The 20,389-nt window shown below is 29.6% G+C and overlaps 1 protein-coding gene across 1 annotated transcript in view; it reads right to left on the bottom strand.

Annotated features, from left to right (window-relative positions):
• The window catches only part of LOC133621507 (tetraspanin-8-like), an 84,083-nt gene extending 64,184 nt beyond the window's left edge, over positions 1-19,899 (bottom strand). The window contains exons 1-2 of the mRNA XM_061983562.1: positions 19,751-19,899; positions 19,525-19,581 (exon numbers count right to left, since the gene is read on the bottom strand). Of these exons, the coding sequence (XP_061839546.1) occupies positions 19,525-19,581; positions 19,751-19,810 (117 nt within the window). The 5' untranslated portion in view covers positions 19,811-19,899. The remainder of the gene's footprint in view (positions 1-19,524; positions 19,582-19,750) is intronic.
• Positions 19,900-20,389: the final 490 nt, after the last annotated feature.

The raw sequence follows: 20,389 nt of genomic DNA, 5'->3' as shown, positions 1-20,389 counted from the left end.
CTCCTTTAAATGTAAAATAAAATCAAATACTGCATCTTTTAGGGTAAAATAAAATTGTGTAATACTCCTTTAAGGGTAAAATAAATTCACATACTGCTACTTTAAATGTAAAATAAAATCACACATTTCTTTAACTACTCAAGTGTAAAAGAAAATCACATACTGCTCCTTTAAATGTAAAATAAAATCAAATTCTTCATCTTTTAGGGTAAAATACAATCGTGTACTACTCCTTTAAGTGTAAAATAAAATCACATACTGCTACTTTAAATGTAAAATAAAATCACACATTTCTTTAACTACTCAAGTGTAAAAAAAAAAATCACATACTGCTCCTTTAAATGTAAAATCAAATCGAATACTGCATCTTTTAGGGTAAAATACAATCGTGTACTACTCCTTTAAGTGTAAAATAAATTCACATACTGCTCCTTTAAATGTAAAATCAAATCAAATACTGCATCTTTTAGGGTAAAATAAAATTGTGTACTACTCCTTTAAGGGTAAAATAAATTCACATACTGCTACTTTAAATGTAAAATAAAATCACACATTTCTTTAACTACTCAAGTGTAAAAAAAAAAATCACATACTGCTCCTTTAAATGTAAAATAAAATCAAATACTGCATCTTTTAGGGTAAAATACAATCGTGTACTACTCCTTTAAGTGTAAAATAAAATCACATACTGTGCCTTTAAATGTAAAATAAAATCACACATTTCTTTAACTACTCAAGTGTAAAAAAAAAATCACATACTGCTCCTTTAAATGTAAAATAAAATAAAATTCTTCATCTTTTAGGGTAAAATACAATCGTGTACTACTCCTTTAAGTGTAAAATAAAATCACATACTGCTTTTTAAATGCAAAATAAAATCACACATTTCTTTAACTACTCAATTTTACACTTAAAGGAGTAGTACACGATTGGATTTTACCCTAAAAGATGCAGTATTTGATTTGATTTTACATTTAAAGGAGCAGTATGTGATTTTTTTTTTTACACTTGAGTAGTTAAAGAAATGTGTGATTTTATTTTACATTTAAAAAGCAGTATGTGATTTTATTTTACACTTAAAGGAGTAGTACACGATTGGATTTTACCCTAAAAGATGCAGTATTTGATTTTATTTTACATTTAAAGGAGCAGTATGTGATTTTATTTTACACTTGAGTAGTTAAAGAAATGTGTGATTTTATTTTACATAAATAGCTAGTATAAACACTTACATCATGCGTTGCCTTCATTATAACACATATAAGACTTTTAAAGTCATTTTGATAGTAGGCTAATATAGACACTTACATCATGCGTTGCCTTTATTATAACACTTATATAAGACTTTTAAAGTCATTTTGATAGTAGGCTAATATAGACACTTACATCATGTGTTGCCTTCATTTTAACACTTATATAAAACTTTTAAAGTAATTTTTTTGGTAGGCTAATATAGACACTTACATCATGCGTTGCCTTCATTATAACACTTATATAAGACTTTTAAAGTCATTTTGATAGTAGGCTAATATAGACACTTACATCATGTGTTGCCTTCATTTTAACACTTATATAAGACTTTTAAAGTAATTTTTTTTGTAGGCTAATATAGCTAATATAGACACTTACATCATGCGTTGCCTTCATTATAACACATATAAGACTTTTAAAGTCATTTTGATAGTAGGCTAATATAGACACTTGCATCATGTGTTTTCTTCATTATAACACTTATATAAGACTTTTAAAGTAAATGTTTTGGTAGGCTAATATAGACACTTACATCATGCGTTGCCTTCATTATAACACTTATATAAGACTTTTAAAGTCATTTTGATAGTAGGCTAATATAGACACTTACATCATGTGTTGCCTTCATTTTAACACTTATATAAGACTTTTAAAGTAATTTTTTTGGTAGGCTAATATAGCTAATATAGACACTTACATCATGCGTTGCCTTCATTATAACACAGTTAAGACTTTTAAAGTCATTTTGATAGTAGGCTAATATAGACACTTACATCATGTGTTGCCTTCATTTTAACACGTATATAAGACTTTTAAAGTAAATTTTTTGGTAGGCTAATATAGACACTTACATCATGCGTTGCCTTCATTATAACACATTTAAGACTTTTAAAGTCATTTTGATAGTAGGCTAGTATAGACATTTACATCATGCGTTGCCTTCATTATAACACATTTAAGACTTTTAAAGTCATTTTGATAGTAGGCTAATATAGACACTTACATCATGCGTTGCCTTCATTATAACACATATAAGACTTTTAAAGTCATTTTGATAGTAGGCTAATATAGACACTTACATCATGTGTTGTCTTCATTATAACACTTATATAAGACTTTTAAAGTCATTTTGATAGTAGGCTAATATAGCTAATATAGACACTTACATCATGCGTTGCCTTCATTATAACACTTATATAAGGCTTTTAAAGTCATTTTGATAGTAGGCTAATATAGACACTTACATCATGCGTTGTCTTCATTATAACACATTTAAGACTTTTAAAGTCATTTTGATAGTAGGCTAATATAGACACTTACATCATGTGTTGCCTTCATTTTAACACTTATATAAGACTTTTAAAGTAAATTTTTTGGTAGGCTAATATAGACACTTACATCATGTGTTGTCTTCATTATAACACTTACATAAGACTTTTAAAGTCATTTTGATAGTAGGCTAATATAGACACTTACATCATGTGTTGTCTTCATTATAACACTTATATAAGACTTTTAAAGTCATTTTGATACTAGGCTAATATAGCTAATATAGACACTTACATCATGCGTTGCCTTCATTATAACACATATAAGACTTTTAAAGTCATTTTGATAGTAGGCTAATACAGACACTTACATCATGTGTTGCCTTCATTTTAACACTTATATAAGACTTTTAAAGTAAATTTTTTGGTAGGCTAATATAGACACTTACATCATGCGTTGCCTTCATTATAACACATATAAGACTTTTAAAGTCATTTTGATAGTAGGCTAATATAGACACTTACATCATGTGTTGTCTTCATTATAACACTTATATAAGACTTTTAAAGTCATTTTGATAGTAGGCTAATATAGCTAATAGACACTTACATCATGCGTTGCCTTCATTATAACACATATAAGACTTTTAAAGTCATTTTGATAGTAGGCTAATATAGACACTTACATCATGTGTTGCCTTCATTTTAACACTTATATAAGACTTTTAAAGTCATTTTGATAGTAGGCTAATATAGACACTTACATCATGTGTTGTCTTCATTATAACACATATAAGACTTTTAAAGTAATTTTTTTGGTAGGCTAATATAGCTAATATAGACACTTACATCATGCGTTGCCTTCATTATAACACATATAAGACTTTTAAAGTCATTTTGATAGTAGGCTAATATAGACACTTACATCATGTGTTGCCTTCATTTTAACACTTATATAAGACTTTTAAAGTAAATTTTTTGGTAGGCTAATATAGACACTTACATCATGCGTTGCCTTCATTATAACACATATAAGACTTTTAAAGTCATTTTGATAGTAGGCTAATATAGACACTTACATCATGTGTTGTCTTCATTATAACACTTATATAAGACTTTTAAAGTCATTTTGATAGTAGGCTAATATAGCTAATATAGACACTTACATCATGCGTTGCCTTCATTATAACACTTATATAAGGCTTTTAAAGTCATTTTGATAGTAGGCTAATATAGACACTTACATCATGTGTTGTCTTCATTATAACACTTATATAAGACTTTTAAAGTAAATGTTTTGGTAGGCTAATATAGACACTTACATCATGCGTTGCCTTCATTATAACACATATAATGCTTTTAAAGTCATTTTGATAGTAGGCTAATATAGACACTTACATCATGTGTTGCCTTCATTATAACACTTATATAAGGCTTTTAAAGTCATTTTGATAGTAGGCTAATATAGCTAATATAGACACTTACATCATGCGTTGCCTTCATTATAACACATATAAGACTTTTAAAGTCATTTTGATAGTAGGCTAATATAGACACTTACATCATGTGTTGCCTTCATTTTAACACTTATATGAGACTTTTAAAGTAATTTTTTTGGTAGGCTAATATAGCTAATATAGACACTTACATCATACGTTGCCTTCATTATAACACTTATATAAGACTTTTAAAGTCATTTTGATAGTAGGCTAATATAGACACTTACATTATGTGTTGCCTTCATTTTAACACTTATATAAGACTTTTAAAGTAATTTTTTTGGTAGGCTAATATAGCTAATATAGACACTAACATCATGCGTTGCCTTCATTATAACATTTATATAAGACTTTTAAAGTCATTTTGATAGTAGGCTAACAAGACACTTACATCATGTGTTGCCTTCATTTTAACACTTATATAAGACTTTTAAAGTAAATTTTTTTGGTAGGCTAATATAGACACTTACATCATGCGTTGCCTTCATTATAACACATATAAGACTTTTAAAGTAATTTTGATAGTAGGCTAATATAGACACTTACATCATGTGTTGTCTTCATTATAACACTTATATAAGGCTTTTAAAGTCATTTTGATAGTAGGCTAATATAGCTAATATAGACACTTACATCATGCGTTGCCTTCATTATAACACTTATATAAGGCTTTTAAAGTCATTTTGATAGTAGGCTAATATAGACACTTACATCATGTGTTGCCTTCATTATAACACTTATATAAAACTTTTAAAGTCATTTTGATAGTAGGCTAATATAGACACTTACATCATGTGTTGCCTTCATTATAACACATATAAGACTTTTAAAGTCATTTTGATAGTAGGCTAATATAGACACTTACATCATGCGTTGCCTTCATTATAGCACATATAAGACTTTTAAAGTCATTTTGATAGTAGGCTAATATAGACACTTACATCATGTGTTGCCTTCATTATAACACTTATATAAAACTTTTAAAGTCATTTTGATAGTAGGCTAATATAGACACTTACATCATGTGTTGCCTTCATTATAACACATATAAGACTTTTAAAGTCATTTTGATAGTACCGGTAGGCTAATATAGACACTTACATCATGTGTTGCCTTCATTATAACACTTATATAAGGCTTTTAAAGTAATTTTGATAGTAGGCTAATATAGACACTTACATCATGTGTTGCCTTCATTTTAACACTTATATAGGACTTTTAAAGTCATTTTGATAGTAGGCTAATATAGACACTTACATCATGTGTTGCCTTCATTTTAACACTTATATAAGACTTTTAAAGTCATTTTTTTGGTAGGCTAATATAGACACTTACATCATGCATTGCCTTCATTATAACACTTATATAAGACTTTTAAAGTCATTTTGATAGTAGGCTAATATAGACACTTACATCATGTGTTGCCTTCATTTTAACACTTATATGAGACTTTTAAAGTAATTTTTTTGGTAGGCTAATATAGCTAATATAGACACTTACATCATGCGTTGCCTTCATTATAACACTTATATAAGACTTTTAAAGTCATTTTGATAGTAGGCTAATATAGACACTTACATCATGTGTTGCCTTCATTTTAACACTTATACAAGACTTTTAAAGTCATTTTTTTGGTAGGCTAATATAGACACTTACATCATGCATTGCCTTCATTATAACACTTATATAAGACTTTTAAAGTCATTTTGATAGTAGGCTAATATAGACACTTACATCATGTGTTGCCTTCATTTTAACACTTATATGAGACTTTTAAAGTAATTTTTTTTGGTAGGCTAATATAGCTAATATAGACACTTACATCATGCGTTGCCTTCATTAGAACACTTATATAAGACTTTTAAAGTCATTTTGATAGTAGGCTAATATAGACACTTACATCATGTGTTGCCTTCATTTTAACACTTATATAAGACTTTTAAAGTAAATTTTTTTGGTAGGCTAATATAGACACTTACATCATGCGTTGCCTTCATTATAACACATATAAGACTTTTAAAGTCATTTTGATAGTAGGCTAATATAGACACTTGCATCATGTGTTGTCTTCATTATAACACTTATATAAGACTTTTAAAGTAAATTTTTTGGTAGGCTAATATAGACACTTACATCATGCGTTGCCTTCATTATAACACTTATATAAGACTTTTAAAGTAATTTTGATAGTAGGCTAATATAGACACTTACATCATGTGTTGCCTTCATTTTAACACTTATATGAGACTTTTAAAGTCATTTTTTTTGGTAGGCTAATATAGACACTTACATCATGCGTTGCCTTCATTATAACACTTATATAAGACTTTTAAAGTCATTTTGATAGTAGGCTAATATAGACACTTGCATCATGTGTTGCCTTCATTATAACACTTATATAAGACTTTTAAAGTAAATGTTTTGGTAGGCTAATATAGACACTTACATCATGCGCTGCCTTCATTATAACTCTTATATAAGACTTTTAAAGTCATTTTGATAGTAGGCTAATATAGCTAATATAGACATTGCATCATGCGTTGCCTTCATTATAACACTTATATAAGACTTTTAAAGTCATTTTGATAGTAGGCTAATATAGACACTTACATCATGTGTTGCCTTCATTTTAACACTTATATGAGACTTTTAAAGTAATTTTTTGGGTAGGCTAATATAGCTAATATAGACACTTACATCATGCGTTGCCTTCACTATAACACTTATATAAGACTTTTAAAGTCATTTTGATAGTAGGCTAATATAGACACTTACATCATGTGTTGCCTTCATTTTAACACTTATATAAGACTTTTAAAGTCATTTTGATAGTAGGCTAATACAGCTAAGATAGACACTTACATCATGTGTTGCCTTCATTATAACACTTATATAAGACTTTTAAAGTATTTTCAATAGTAGGCTAATACAGACACTTACATCATGTGTTGCCTTCATTTTAACACTTATATAAGACTTTTAAAGTCATTTTTTTGGTAGGCTAATATAGCTAGTATAGACACTTACATCATGCGTTGCCTTCATTATAACACATATAAGACTTTTAAAGTCATTTTGATAGTAGGCTAATATAGACACTTACATCATGTGTTGCCTTCATTTTAACACTTATATGAGACTTTTAAAGTAATTTTTTTGGTAGGCTAATATAGCTAATATAGACACTTACATCATGCGTTGCCTTCATTATAACACATATAAGACTTTTAAAGTCATTTTGATAGTAGGCTAATATAGACACTTGCATCATGTGTTGTCTTCATTATAACACTTATATAAGACTTTTAAAGTAAATTTTTTGGTAGGCTAATATAGACACTTACATCATGCGTTGCCTTCATTATAACACTTATATAAGACTTTTAAAGTCATTTTTATAGTAGGCTAATATAGACACTTACATCATGTGTTGCCTTCATTTTAACACTTATATGAGACTTTTAAAGTAAAATTTTTTGGTAGGCTAATATAGACACTTACATCATGTGTTGCCTTCATTATAACACTTATATAAGGCTTTTAAAGTAATTTTTTTGGTAGGCTAATATAGCTAATATAGACACTTACATCATGCGTTGCCTTCATTATAACACTTATATAAGACTTTTAAAGTCATTTTGATAGTAGGCTAATATAGACACTTACATCATGTGTTGCCTTCATTTTAACACTTATATAAGACTTTTAAAGTAAATTTTTTGGTAGGCTAATATAGACACTTACATCATGTGTTGCCTTCATTATAACACTTATACAAGACTTTTAAAGTCATTTTGATAGTAGGCTAATATAGACACTTACATCATGTGTTGCCTTCATTTTAACACTTATATGAGACTTTTAAAGTAATTTTTTGGGTAGGCTAATATAGCTAATATAGACACTTACATCATGCGTTGCCTTCATTATAACACTTATATGAGACTTTTAAAGTCATTTTGATAGTAGGCTAATATAGACACTTATATCATGTGTTGCCTTCATTTTAACACTTATATAAGACTTTTAAAGTCTTTTTTTTGGTAGGCTAATATAGCTAGTATAGACACTTACATCATGCGTTGCCTTCATTATAACACATATAAGACTTTTAAAGTCATTTTGATAGTAGGCTAATATAGACACTTACATCATGTGTTGCCTTCATTTTAACACTTATATGAGACTTTTAAAGTAATTTTTTTGGTAGGCTAATATAGCTAATATAGACACTTACATCATGCGTTGCCTTCATTATAACACATATAAGACTTTTAAAGTCATTTTGATAGTAGGCTAATATAGACACTTGCATCATGTGTTGTCTTCATTATAACACTTATATAAGACTTTTAAAGTAAATTTTTTGGTAGGCTAATATAGACACTTACATCATGCGTTGCCTTCATTATAACACTTATATAAGACTTTTAAAGTCATTTTTATAGTAGGCTAATATAGACACTTACATCATGTGTTGCCTTCATTTTAACACTTATATGAGACTTTTAAAGTAAATTTTTTTGGTAGGCTAATATAGACACTTACATCATGTGTTGCCTTCATTATAACACTTATATAAGGCTTTTAAAGTAATTTTTTTGGTAGGCTAATATAGCTAATATAGACACTTACATCATGCGTTGCCTTCATTATAACACTTATACAAGACTTTTAAAGTCATTTTGATAGTAGGCTAATATAGACACTTACATCATGTGTTGCCTTCATTTTAACACTTATATAAGACTTTTAAAGTAAATTTTTTGGTAGGCTAATATAGACACTTACATCATGTGTTGCCTTCATTATAACACTTATACAAGACTTTTAAAGTCATTTTGATAGTAGGCTAATATAGACACTTACATCATGTGTTGCCTTCATTTTAACACTTATATGAGACTTTTAAAGTAATTTTTTGGGTAGGCTAATATAGCTAATATAGACACTTACATCATGCGTTGCCTTCATTATAACACTTATATAAGACTTTTAAAGTCATTTTGATAGTAGGCTAATATAGACACTTATATCATGTGTTGCCTTCATTATAACACTTATATAAGACTTTTAAAGTCATTTTGATAGTAGGCTAATATAGCTAATATAGACACTTACATCATGCGTTGCCTTCATTATAACACTTATATAAGGCTTTTAAAGTCATTTTGATAGTAGGCTAATATAGACACTTACATCATGTGTTGTCTTCATTATAACACTTATATAAGACTTTTAAAGTAAATGTTTTGGTAGGCTAATATAGACACTTACATCATGCGTTGCCTTCATTATAACACATATAATGCTTTTAAAGTCATTTTGATAGTAGGCTAATATAGACACTTACATCATGTGTTGCCTTCATTATAACACTTATATAAGGCTTTTAAAGTCATTTTGATAGTAGGCTAATATAGCTAATATAGACACTTACATCATGCGTTGCCTTCATTATAACACATATAAGACTTTTAAAGTCATTTTGATAGTAGGCTAATATAGACACTTACATCATGTGTTGCCTTCATTTTAACACTTATATGAGACTTTTAAAGTAATTTTTTTGGTAGGCTAATATAGCTAATATAGACACTTACATCATACGTTGCCTTCATTATAACACTTATATAAGACTTTTAAAGTCATTTTGATAGTAGGCTAATATAGACACTTACATTATGTGTTGCCTTCATTTTAACACTTATATAAGACTTTTAAAGTAATTTTTTTGGTAGGCTAATATAGCTAATATAGACACTAACATCATGCGTTGCCTTCATTATAACATTTATATAAGACTTTTAAAGTCATTTTGATAGTAGGCTAACAAGACACTTACATCATGTGTTGCCTTCATTTTAACACTTATATAAGACTTTTAAAGTAAATTTTTTTGGTAGGCTAATATAGACACTTACATCATGCGTTGCCTTCATTATAACACATATAAGACTTTTAAAGTAATTTTGATAGTAGGCTAATATAGACACTTACATCATGTGTTGTCTTCATTATAACACTTATATAAGGCTTTTAAAGTCATTTTGATAGTAGGCTAATATAGCTAATATAGACACTTACATCATGCGTTGCCTTCATTATAACACTTATATAAGGCTTTTAAAGTCATTTTGATAGTAGGCTAATATAGACACTTACATCATGTGTTGCCTTCATTATAACACTTATATAAAACTTTTAAAGTCATTTTGATAGTAGGCTAATATAGACACTTACATCATGTGTTGCCTTCATTATAACACATATAAGACTTTTAAAGTCATTTTGATAGTAGGCTAATATAGACACTTACATCATGCGTTGCCTTCATTATAGCACATATAAGACTTTTAAAGTCATTTTGATAGTAGGCTAATATAGACACTTACATCATGTGTTGCCTTCATTATAACACTTATATAAAACTTTTAAAGTCATTTTGATAGTAGGCTAATATAGACACTTACATCATGTGTTGCCTTCATTATAACACATATAAGACTTTTAAAGTCATTTTGATAGTACCGGTAGGCTAATATAGACACTTACATCATGTGTTGCCTTCATTATAACACTTATATAAGGCTTTTAAAGTAATTTTGATAGTAGGCTAATATAGACACTTACATCATGTGTTGCCTTCATTTTAACACTTATATAGGACTTTTAAAGTCATTTTGATAGTAGGCTAATATAGACACTTACATCATGTGTTGCCTTCATTTTAACACTTATATAAGACTTTTAAAGTCATTTTTTTGGTAGGCTAATATAGACACTTACATCATGCATTGCCTTCATTATAACACTTATATAAGACTTTTAAAGTCATTTTGATAGTAGGCTAATATAGACACTTACATCATGTGTTGCCTTCATTTTAACACTTATATGAGACTTTTAAAGTAATTTTTTTGGTAGGCTAATATAGCTAATATAGACACTTACATCATGCGTTGCCTTCATTATAACACTTATATAAGACTTTTAAAGTCATTTTGATAGTAGGCTAATATAGACACTTACATCATGTGTTGCCTTCATTTTAACACTTATACAAGACTTTTAAAGTCATTTTTTTGGTAGGCTAATATAGACACTTACATCATGCATTGCCTTCATTATAACACTTATATAAGACTTTTAAAGTCATTTTGATAGTAGGCTAATATAGACACTTACATCATGTGTTGCCTTCATTTTAACACTTATATGAGACTTTTAAAGTAATTTTTTTTGGTAGGCTAATATAGCTAATATAGACACTTACATCATGCGTTGCCTTCATTAGAACACTTATATAAGACTTTTAAAGTCATTTTGATAGTAGGCTAATATAGACACTTACATCATGTGTTGCCTTCATTTTAACACTTATATAAGACTTTTAAAGTAAATTTTTTTGGTAGGCTAATATAGACACTTACATCATGCGTTGCCTTCATTATAACACATATAAGACTTTTAAAGTCATTTTGATAGTAGGCTAATATAGACACTTGCATCATGTGTTGTCTTCATTATAACACTTATATAAGACTTTTAAAGTAAATTTTTTGGTAGGCTAATATAGACACTTACATCATGCGTTGCCTTCATTATAACACTTATATAAGACTTTTAAAGTAATTTTGATAGTAGGCTAATATAGACACTTACATCATGTGTTGCCTTCATTTTAACACTTATATGAGACTTTTAAAGTCATTTTTTTTGGTAGGCTAATATAGACACTTACATCATGCGTTGCCTTCATTATAACACTTATATAAGACTTTTAAAGTCATTTTGATAGTAGGCTAATATAGACACTTGCATCATGTGTTGCCTTCATTATAACACTTATATAAGACTTTTAAAGTAAATGTTTTGGTAGGCTAATATAGACACTTACATCATGCGCTGCCTTCATTATAACTCTTATATAAGACTTTTAAAGTCATTTTGATAGTAGGCTAATATAGCTAATATAGACATTGCATCATGCGTTGCCTTCATTATAACACTTATATAAGACTTTTAAAGTCATTTTGATAGTAGGCTAATATAGACACTTACATCATGTGTTGCCTTCATTTTAACACTTATATGAGACTTTTAAAGTAATTTTTTGGGTAGGCTAATATAGCTAATATAGACACTTACATCATGCGTTGCCTTCACTATAACACTTATATAAGACTTTTAAAGTCATTTTGATAGTAGGCTAATATAGACACTTACATCATGTGTTGCCTTCATTTTAACACTTATATAAGACTTTTAAAGTCATTTTGATAGTAGGCTAATACAGCTAAGATAGACACTTACATCATGTGTTGCCTTCATTATAACACTTATATAAGACTTTTAAAGTATTTTCAATAGTAGGCTAATACAGACACTTACATCATGTGTTGCCTTCATTTTAACACTTATATAAGACTTTTAAAGTCATTTTTTTGGTAGGCTAATATAGCTAGTATAGACACTTACATCATGCGTTGCCTTCATTATAACACATATAAGACTTTTAAAGTCATTTTGATAGTAGGCTAATATAGACACTTACATCATGTGTTGCCTTCATTTTAACACTTATATGAGACTTTTAAAGTAATTTTTTTGGTAGGCTAATATAGCTAATATAGACACTTACATCATGCGTTGCCTTCATTATAACACATATAAGACTTTTAAAGTCATTTTGATAGTAGGCTAATATAGACACTTGCATCATGTGTTGTCTTCATTATAACACTTATATAAGACTTTTAAAGTAAATTTTTTGGTAGGCTAATATAGACACTTACATCATGCGTTGCCTTCATTATAACACTTATATAAGACTTTTAAAGTCATTTTTATAGTAGGCTAATATAGACACTTACATCATGTGTTGCCTTCATTTTAACACTTATATGAGACTTTTAAAGTAAAATTTTTTGGTAGGCTAATATAGACACTTACATCATGTGTTGCCTTCATTATAACACTTATATAAGGCTTTTAAAGTAATTTTTTTGGTAGGCTAATATAGCTAATATAGACACTTACATCATGCGTTGCCTTCATTATAACACTTATATAAGACTTTTAAAGTCATTTTGATAGTAGGCTAATATAGACACTTACATCATGTGTTGCCTTCATTTTAACACTTATATAAGACTTTTAAAGTAAATTTTTTGGTAGGCTAATATAGACACTTACATCATGTGTTGCCTTCATTATAACACTTATACAAGACTTTTAAAGTCATTTTGATAGTAGGCTAATATAGACACTTACATCATGTGTTGCCTTCATTTTAACACTTATATGAGACTTTTAAAGTAATTTTTTGGGTAGGCTAATATAGCTAATATAGACACTTACATCATGCGTTGCCTTCATTATAACACTTATATGAGACTTTTAAAGTCATTTTGATAGTAGGCTAATATAGACACTTATATCATGTGTTGCCTTCATTTTAACACTTATATAAGACTTTTAAAGTCTTTTTTTTGGTAGGCTAATATAGCTAGTATAGACACTTACATCATGCGTTGCCTTCATTATAACACATATAAGACTTTTAAAGTCATTTTGATAGTAGGCTAATATAGACACTTACATCATGTGTTGCCTTCATTTTAACACTTATATGAGACTTTTAAAGTAATTTTTTTGGTAGGCTAATATAGCTAATATAGACACTTACATCATGCGTTGCCTTCATTATAACACATATAAGACTTTTAAAGTCATTTTGATAGTAGGCTAATATAGACACTTGCATCATGTGTTGTCTTCATTATAACACTTATACAAGACTTTTAAAGTAAATTTTTTGGTAGGCTAATATAGACACTTACATCATGCGTTGCCTTCATTATAACACTTATATAAGACTTTTAAAGTCATTTTTATAGTAGGCTAATATAGACACTTACATCATGTGTTGCCTTCATTTTAACACTTATATGAGACTTTTAAAGTAAATTTTTTTGGTAGGCTAATATAGACACTTACATCATGTGTTGCCTTCATTATAACACTTATATAAGGCTTTTAAAGTAATTTTTTTGGTAGGCTAATATAGCTAATATAGACACTTACATCATGCGTTGCCTTCATTATAACACTTATACAAGACTTTTAAAGTCATTTTGATAGTAGGCTAATATAGACACTTACATCATGTGTTGCCTTCATTTTAACACTTATATAAGACTTTTAAAGTAAATTTTTTGGTAGGCTAATATAGACACTTACATCATGTGTTGCCTTCATTATAACACTTATACAAGACTTTTAAAGTCATTTTGATAGTAGGCTAATATAGACACTTACATCATGTGTTGCCTTCATTTTAACACTTATATGAGACTTTTAAAGTAATTTTTTGGGTAGGCTAATATAGCTAATATAGACACTTACATCATGCGTTGCCTTCATTATAACACTTATATAAGACTTTTAAAGTCATTTTGATAGTAGGCTAATATAGACACTTATATCATGTGTTGCCTTCATTTTAACACTTATATAAGACTTTTAAAGTCATTTTTTTGGTAGGCTAATATAGACACTTACATCATGCATTGCCTTCATTATAACACTTATACAAGACTTTTAAAGTCATTTTGATAGTAGGCTAATATAGACACTTACATCATGTGTTGCCTTCATTTTAACACTTATATAAGACTTTTAAAGTAAATTTTTTGGTAGGCTAATATAGACACTTACATCATGCGTTGCCTTCATTATAACACATATAAGACTTTCAAAGTCATTTTGATAGTAGGCTAATATAGACACTTACATCATGTGTTGTCTTCATTATAACACTTATATAAGACTTTTAAAGTCATTTTGATAGTAGGCTAATATAGCTAATAAAGACACTTACATCATGCGTTGCCTTCATTATAACACTCATATAAGACTTTTAAAGTCATTTTGATAGTAGGCTAATATAGACACTTACATCATGTGTTGCCTTCATTTTAACACTTATATAAGACTTTTAAAGTAAATTTTTTGGTAGGCTAATATAGACACTTACATCATGCGTTGCCTTCATTATAACACATATAAGACTTTCAAAGTCATTTTGATAGTAGGCTAATATAGACACTTACATCATGTGTTGCCTTCTATAAGACTTTTAGAGTAATTTTTTTGGTAGGCTAATATAGCTAATATAGAAACTTACATCATGCGTTGCCTTCATTATAACACATATAAGACTTTTAAAGTCATTTTGATAGTAGGCTAATCTAGACACTTACATCATGTGTTGCCTTCATTTTAACACTTATATGAGACTTTTAAAGTAAATTTTTTGGTAGGCTAATATAGACACTTACATCATGCGTTGCCTTCATTATAACACTTATATAAGACTTTTAAAGTCATTTTGATAGTAGGCTAATATAGACACTTACATCATGTGTTGCCTTCATTTTAACACTTATATAAGACTTTTAAAGTAAATTTTTGGGTAGGCTAATATAGCTAATATAGACACTTACATCATGCGTTGCCTTCATTATAACACTTATATAAGGCTTTTAAAGTCATTTTGATAGTAGGCTAATATAGACACTTACATCATGTGTTGCCTTCATTTTAACACTTATATAAGACTTTTAAAGTCATTTTTTTGGTAGGCTAATATAGCTAATATAGACACTTACATCATGCGTTGCCTTCATTATAACACATATAAGACTTTTAAAGTCATTTTGATAGTAGGCTAATATAGACACTTGCATCATGTGTTGCCTTCATTTTAACACTTATATAAGACTTTTAAAGTCATTTTTTTGGTAGGCTAATATAGCTAATATAGACACTTACATCATGCGTTGCCTTCATTATAACACATATAAGACTTTTAAAGTCATTTTGATAGTAGGCTAATATAGACACTTACATCATGTGTTGCCTTCTTTTTAACACTTATATAAGACTTTTAAAGTAAATTTTTTGGTAGGCTAATATAGACACTTACATCATGTGTTGTCTTCATTATAACACTTATATAAGACTTTTAAAGTCATTTTGATAGTAGGCTAATATAACTACTTACATCATGTGTTGCCTTCTTTTTAACACTTATATAAGACTTTTAAAGTCATTTTGATAGTAGGCTAATATAACTAATATAGACACTTACATCATGTGTTGCCTTCATTTTAACACTTATATGAGACTTTTAAAGTAATTTTTTTGGTAGGCTAATATAGCTAATATAGACACTTACATCATGCGTTGCCTTCATTATAACACATATAAGACTTTTAAAGTCATTTTGATAGTAGGCTAATATAGACACTTACATCATGTGTTGCCTTCATTTTAACACTTATATAAGACTTTTAAAGTAAATTTTTTGGTAGGCTAATATAGACACTTACATCATGCGTTGCCTTCATTATAACACATATAAGACTTTTAAAGTCATTTTGATAGTAGGCTAATATAGACACTTACATCATGTGTTGCCTTCATTTTAACACTTATATGAGACTTTTAAAGTAATTTTTTTGGTAGGCTAATATAGCTAATATAGACACTTACATCATGCGTTGCCTTCATTATAACACATATAAGACTTTTAAAGTCATTTTGATAGTAGGCTAATATAGACACTTACATCATGTGTTGCCTTCATTTTAACACTTATATAAGACTTTTAAAGTAAATTTTTTGGTAGGCTAATATAGACACTTACATCATGCGTTGCCTTCATTATAACACATATAAGACTTTTAAAGTCATTTTGATAGTGGGCTAATATAGACACTTACATCATGTGTTGTCTTCATTATAACACTTATATAAGACTTTTAAAGTCATTTTGATAGTAGGCTAATATAGCTAATATAGACACTTACATCATGCGTTGCCTTCATTATAACACTTATATAAGACTTTTAAAGTCATTTTGATAGTAGGCTAACACAGACACTTACATCATGTGTTGTCTTCATTATAACACTTATATAAGACTTTTAAAGTCATTTTGATAGTAGGCTAATATAGACACTTACATCATGTGTTGCCTTAATTTTAACACTTATATAAGACTTTTAAAGTAAATTTTTGGGTAGGCTAATATAGCTAATATAGACACTTACATCATGCGTTGCCTTCATTATAACACTTATATAAGACTTTATAAGTAATTTTGATAGTAGGCTAATACAGACACTTACATCATGTGTTGCCTTCATTTTAACACTTATATAAGACTTTTAAAGTCATTTTTTTGGTAGGCTAAAATAGCTAATATAGACACTTACATCATGCGTTGCCTTCATTATAACACATATAAGACTTTTAAAGTCATTTTGATAGTAGGCTAATATAGACACTTACATCATGTGTTGTCTTCATTATAACACTTATATAAGACTTTTAAAGTAAATGTTTTGGTAGGCTAATATAGACATTTACATCATGCGTTGCCTTCATTATAACACTTATATAAGACTTTTAAAGTCATTTTGATAGTAGGCTAATATAGACACTTACATCATGTTTTGCCTTCATTTTAACACTTATATAAGACTTTTAAAGTAATTTTTTTGGTAGGCTAATATAGCTAATATAGACACTAACATCATGCGTTGCCTTCATTATAACACATATAAGACTTTTAAAGTCATTTTGATAGTAGGCTAATATAGACACTTGCATCATGTGTTGCCTTCATTTTAACACTTATATAAGACTTTTAAAGTCATTTTTTTGGTAGGCTAATATAGCTAATATAGACACTTACATCATGCGTTGCCTTCATTATAACACATATAAGACTTTTAAAGTCATTTTGATAGTAGGCTAATATAGACACTTACATCATGTGTTGCCTTCATTTTAACACTTATATAAGACTTTTAAAGTAAATTTTTTGGTAGGCTAATATAGACACTTACATCATGCGTTGCCTTCATTATAACACATATAAGACTTTTAAAGTCATTTTGATAGTAGGCTAATATAAACACTTACATCATGTGTTGCCTTCATTTTAACACTTATATAAAACTTTTAAAGTAATTTTTTTGGTAGGCTAATATAGCTAATATAGACACTTACATCATGCGTTGCCTTCATTATAACACTTATATAAGACTTTTAAAGTCATTTTGATAGTAGGCTAATATAGACACTTACATCAATCAATCAATCAATCTTTATTTATATAGCCCTAAATCACAAGTGTCTCAAAGGGCTGCACAAGCCACAACGACATCCTCGGTACAAAGCCCACATAAGGGCAAGGAAAAACTCACCCCAGTGGGACGTCGATGTGAATGACTATGAGAAACCTTGGAGAGGACCGCATATGTGGGTAACCCCCCCCCCCCCTCTAGGGGGGGGGGGTTACTTTTAAAGTAATTTTTTTTGGTAGGCTAATATAGCTAATATAGACACTTACATCATGCGTTCCCTTCATTATAACACTTATATAAGACTTTTAAAGTCATTTTGATAGTAGGCTAATATAGACACTTACATCATGTGTTGCCTTCATTTTAACACTTATATAAGACTTTTAAAGTAAATTTTTTGGTAGGCTAATATAGACACTTACATCATGCGTTGCCTTCATTATAACACTTATATAAGGCTTTTAAAGTCATTTTGATAGTAGGCTAATATAGACACTTACATCATGTGTTGCCTTCATTTTAACACTTATATAAGACTTTTAAAGTACATTTTTGTTTAGGCTAATATAGCTAATATAGACACTTACATCATGCGTTGTCTTCATCATAACACTTATATAAGACTTTTAAAGTCATTTTGATAGTAGGCTAATATAGACACTTACATCATGCGTTGCCTTCATTATAACACATTTAAGACTTTTAAAGTCATTTTGATAGTAGGCTAATATAGACACTTACATCATGTGTTGCCTTCATTTTAACACTTATATAAGACTTTTAAAGTAAATTTTTTGGTAGGCTAATATAGACACTTACATCATGCGTTGCCTTCATTATAACACATATAAGACTTTTAAAGTCATTTTGATAGTAGGCTAATATAGACACTTACATCATGTGTTGCCTTCATTTTAACACTTATATAAGACTTTTAAAGTCATTTTGATAGTAGGCTAATATAGCTAATATAGACACTTACATCATGCGTTGCCTTCATTATAACACTTATATAAGGCTTTTAAAGTCATTTTGATAGTAGGCTAATATATGTTGCCTTCATTATAACACTTTTATAAGACTTTTAATTTTTCGCGGCTCCAGGCAGATTTTTTTGGGGGGTATGTTTGGTCCAATATGGGCTCCTTTAACATTTTTGGGTCGCCGACCTCTGGTGCACACGAAGGTGGGCTGTTACATTCCGTACTGACGACTCACGACGAAAACGACTTCCTTCTCCTGACGCACGATGACCTTGATCATCGCTTTTGTCAGGCAGACCGACTGAAGCGTGAGTATTACCACATGGCAGGAAGAAGGTTCTTGTCCGGGTGGTTAGTTTACCTGCTGACTGTAAATGCTGGCCTTCACCACCGCAAAGATCAGCAGACATCCAATGATCTAAGAAGAAAAAAAATGTTGACATTCTTACTTAATCCTCACCAGTCACGCTAGAACAAGAGAGGACAGGACGTTGGAGGAAAGGTGTTCAGACGTGACTTTCAGTTTTCTACTTGAACTTTAATGTAAAGTCATTTATTTTGAAGAAGAAAAAGGCGGGTGTACTTACAGCGAAGATCACGTTGAAGAAGATGAAGAGACATTTGAGGCAGCCGTTGATTTTTCCCATCTTGAGAGCAGGAGTGAAGTTTGTGCCTTCGTACGGGGCTGCAGCTCGATTGCGATGTCAAACCTGCAGGGGGAATGCCAACGCCGGCCCACAGCTCGCCAGACTAGAAGAGACACCCCGCCCCCCCGCCCCCTTCAACATCCCCTCCATGATCACGTCAAACATTGAAGTCATTACGCAAGAAGAAAAAGACTTCCTTTTTATTGTCAGTCAAATTTGGACTTTACAGCACGGATAAGAACGACATTTCGTTACATAAGCTCATGGTAGTGCAGGATAAAAAAAAGCAATAAGGTGCATATATAAATAAATAAATACCGTATTTTCCGCACCATAAGGCGCACCTAAAAACCACAAATTTTCTCAAAAGCTAACAGTGCGCCTTATAACCCGGTGCGCTTTATTACGATTAATTTTCATAAAGTTTCGATCTCGCAACTTCGGTAAACAGCCGCCATCTTTTTTCCCGGTAGAACAGGAAGCGCTTCTTCTTCTACGCAAGCAACCGCCAAGGAAAGCACCCGCCCCCATAGAACAGGAAGCGCTTCACCCGCCCCCATAGAACAGGAAGCGCTTCAC

The sequence above is a fragment of the Nerophis lumbriciformis genome, linkage group LG25 (genome assembly GCF_033978685.3).
Source record: "Nerophis lumbriciformis linkage group LG25, RoL_Nlum_v2.1, whole genome shotgun sequence".
In the NCBI taxonomy this organism is placed as follows: Eukaryota; Metazoa; Chordata; class Actinopteri; order Syngnathiformes; family Syngnathidae; genus Nerophis; species Nerophis lumbriciformis.
Note: the sequence above shows the minus strand (reverse complement) of the source record. Positions and strands in the feature narration are given on the sequence as shown.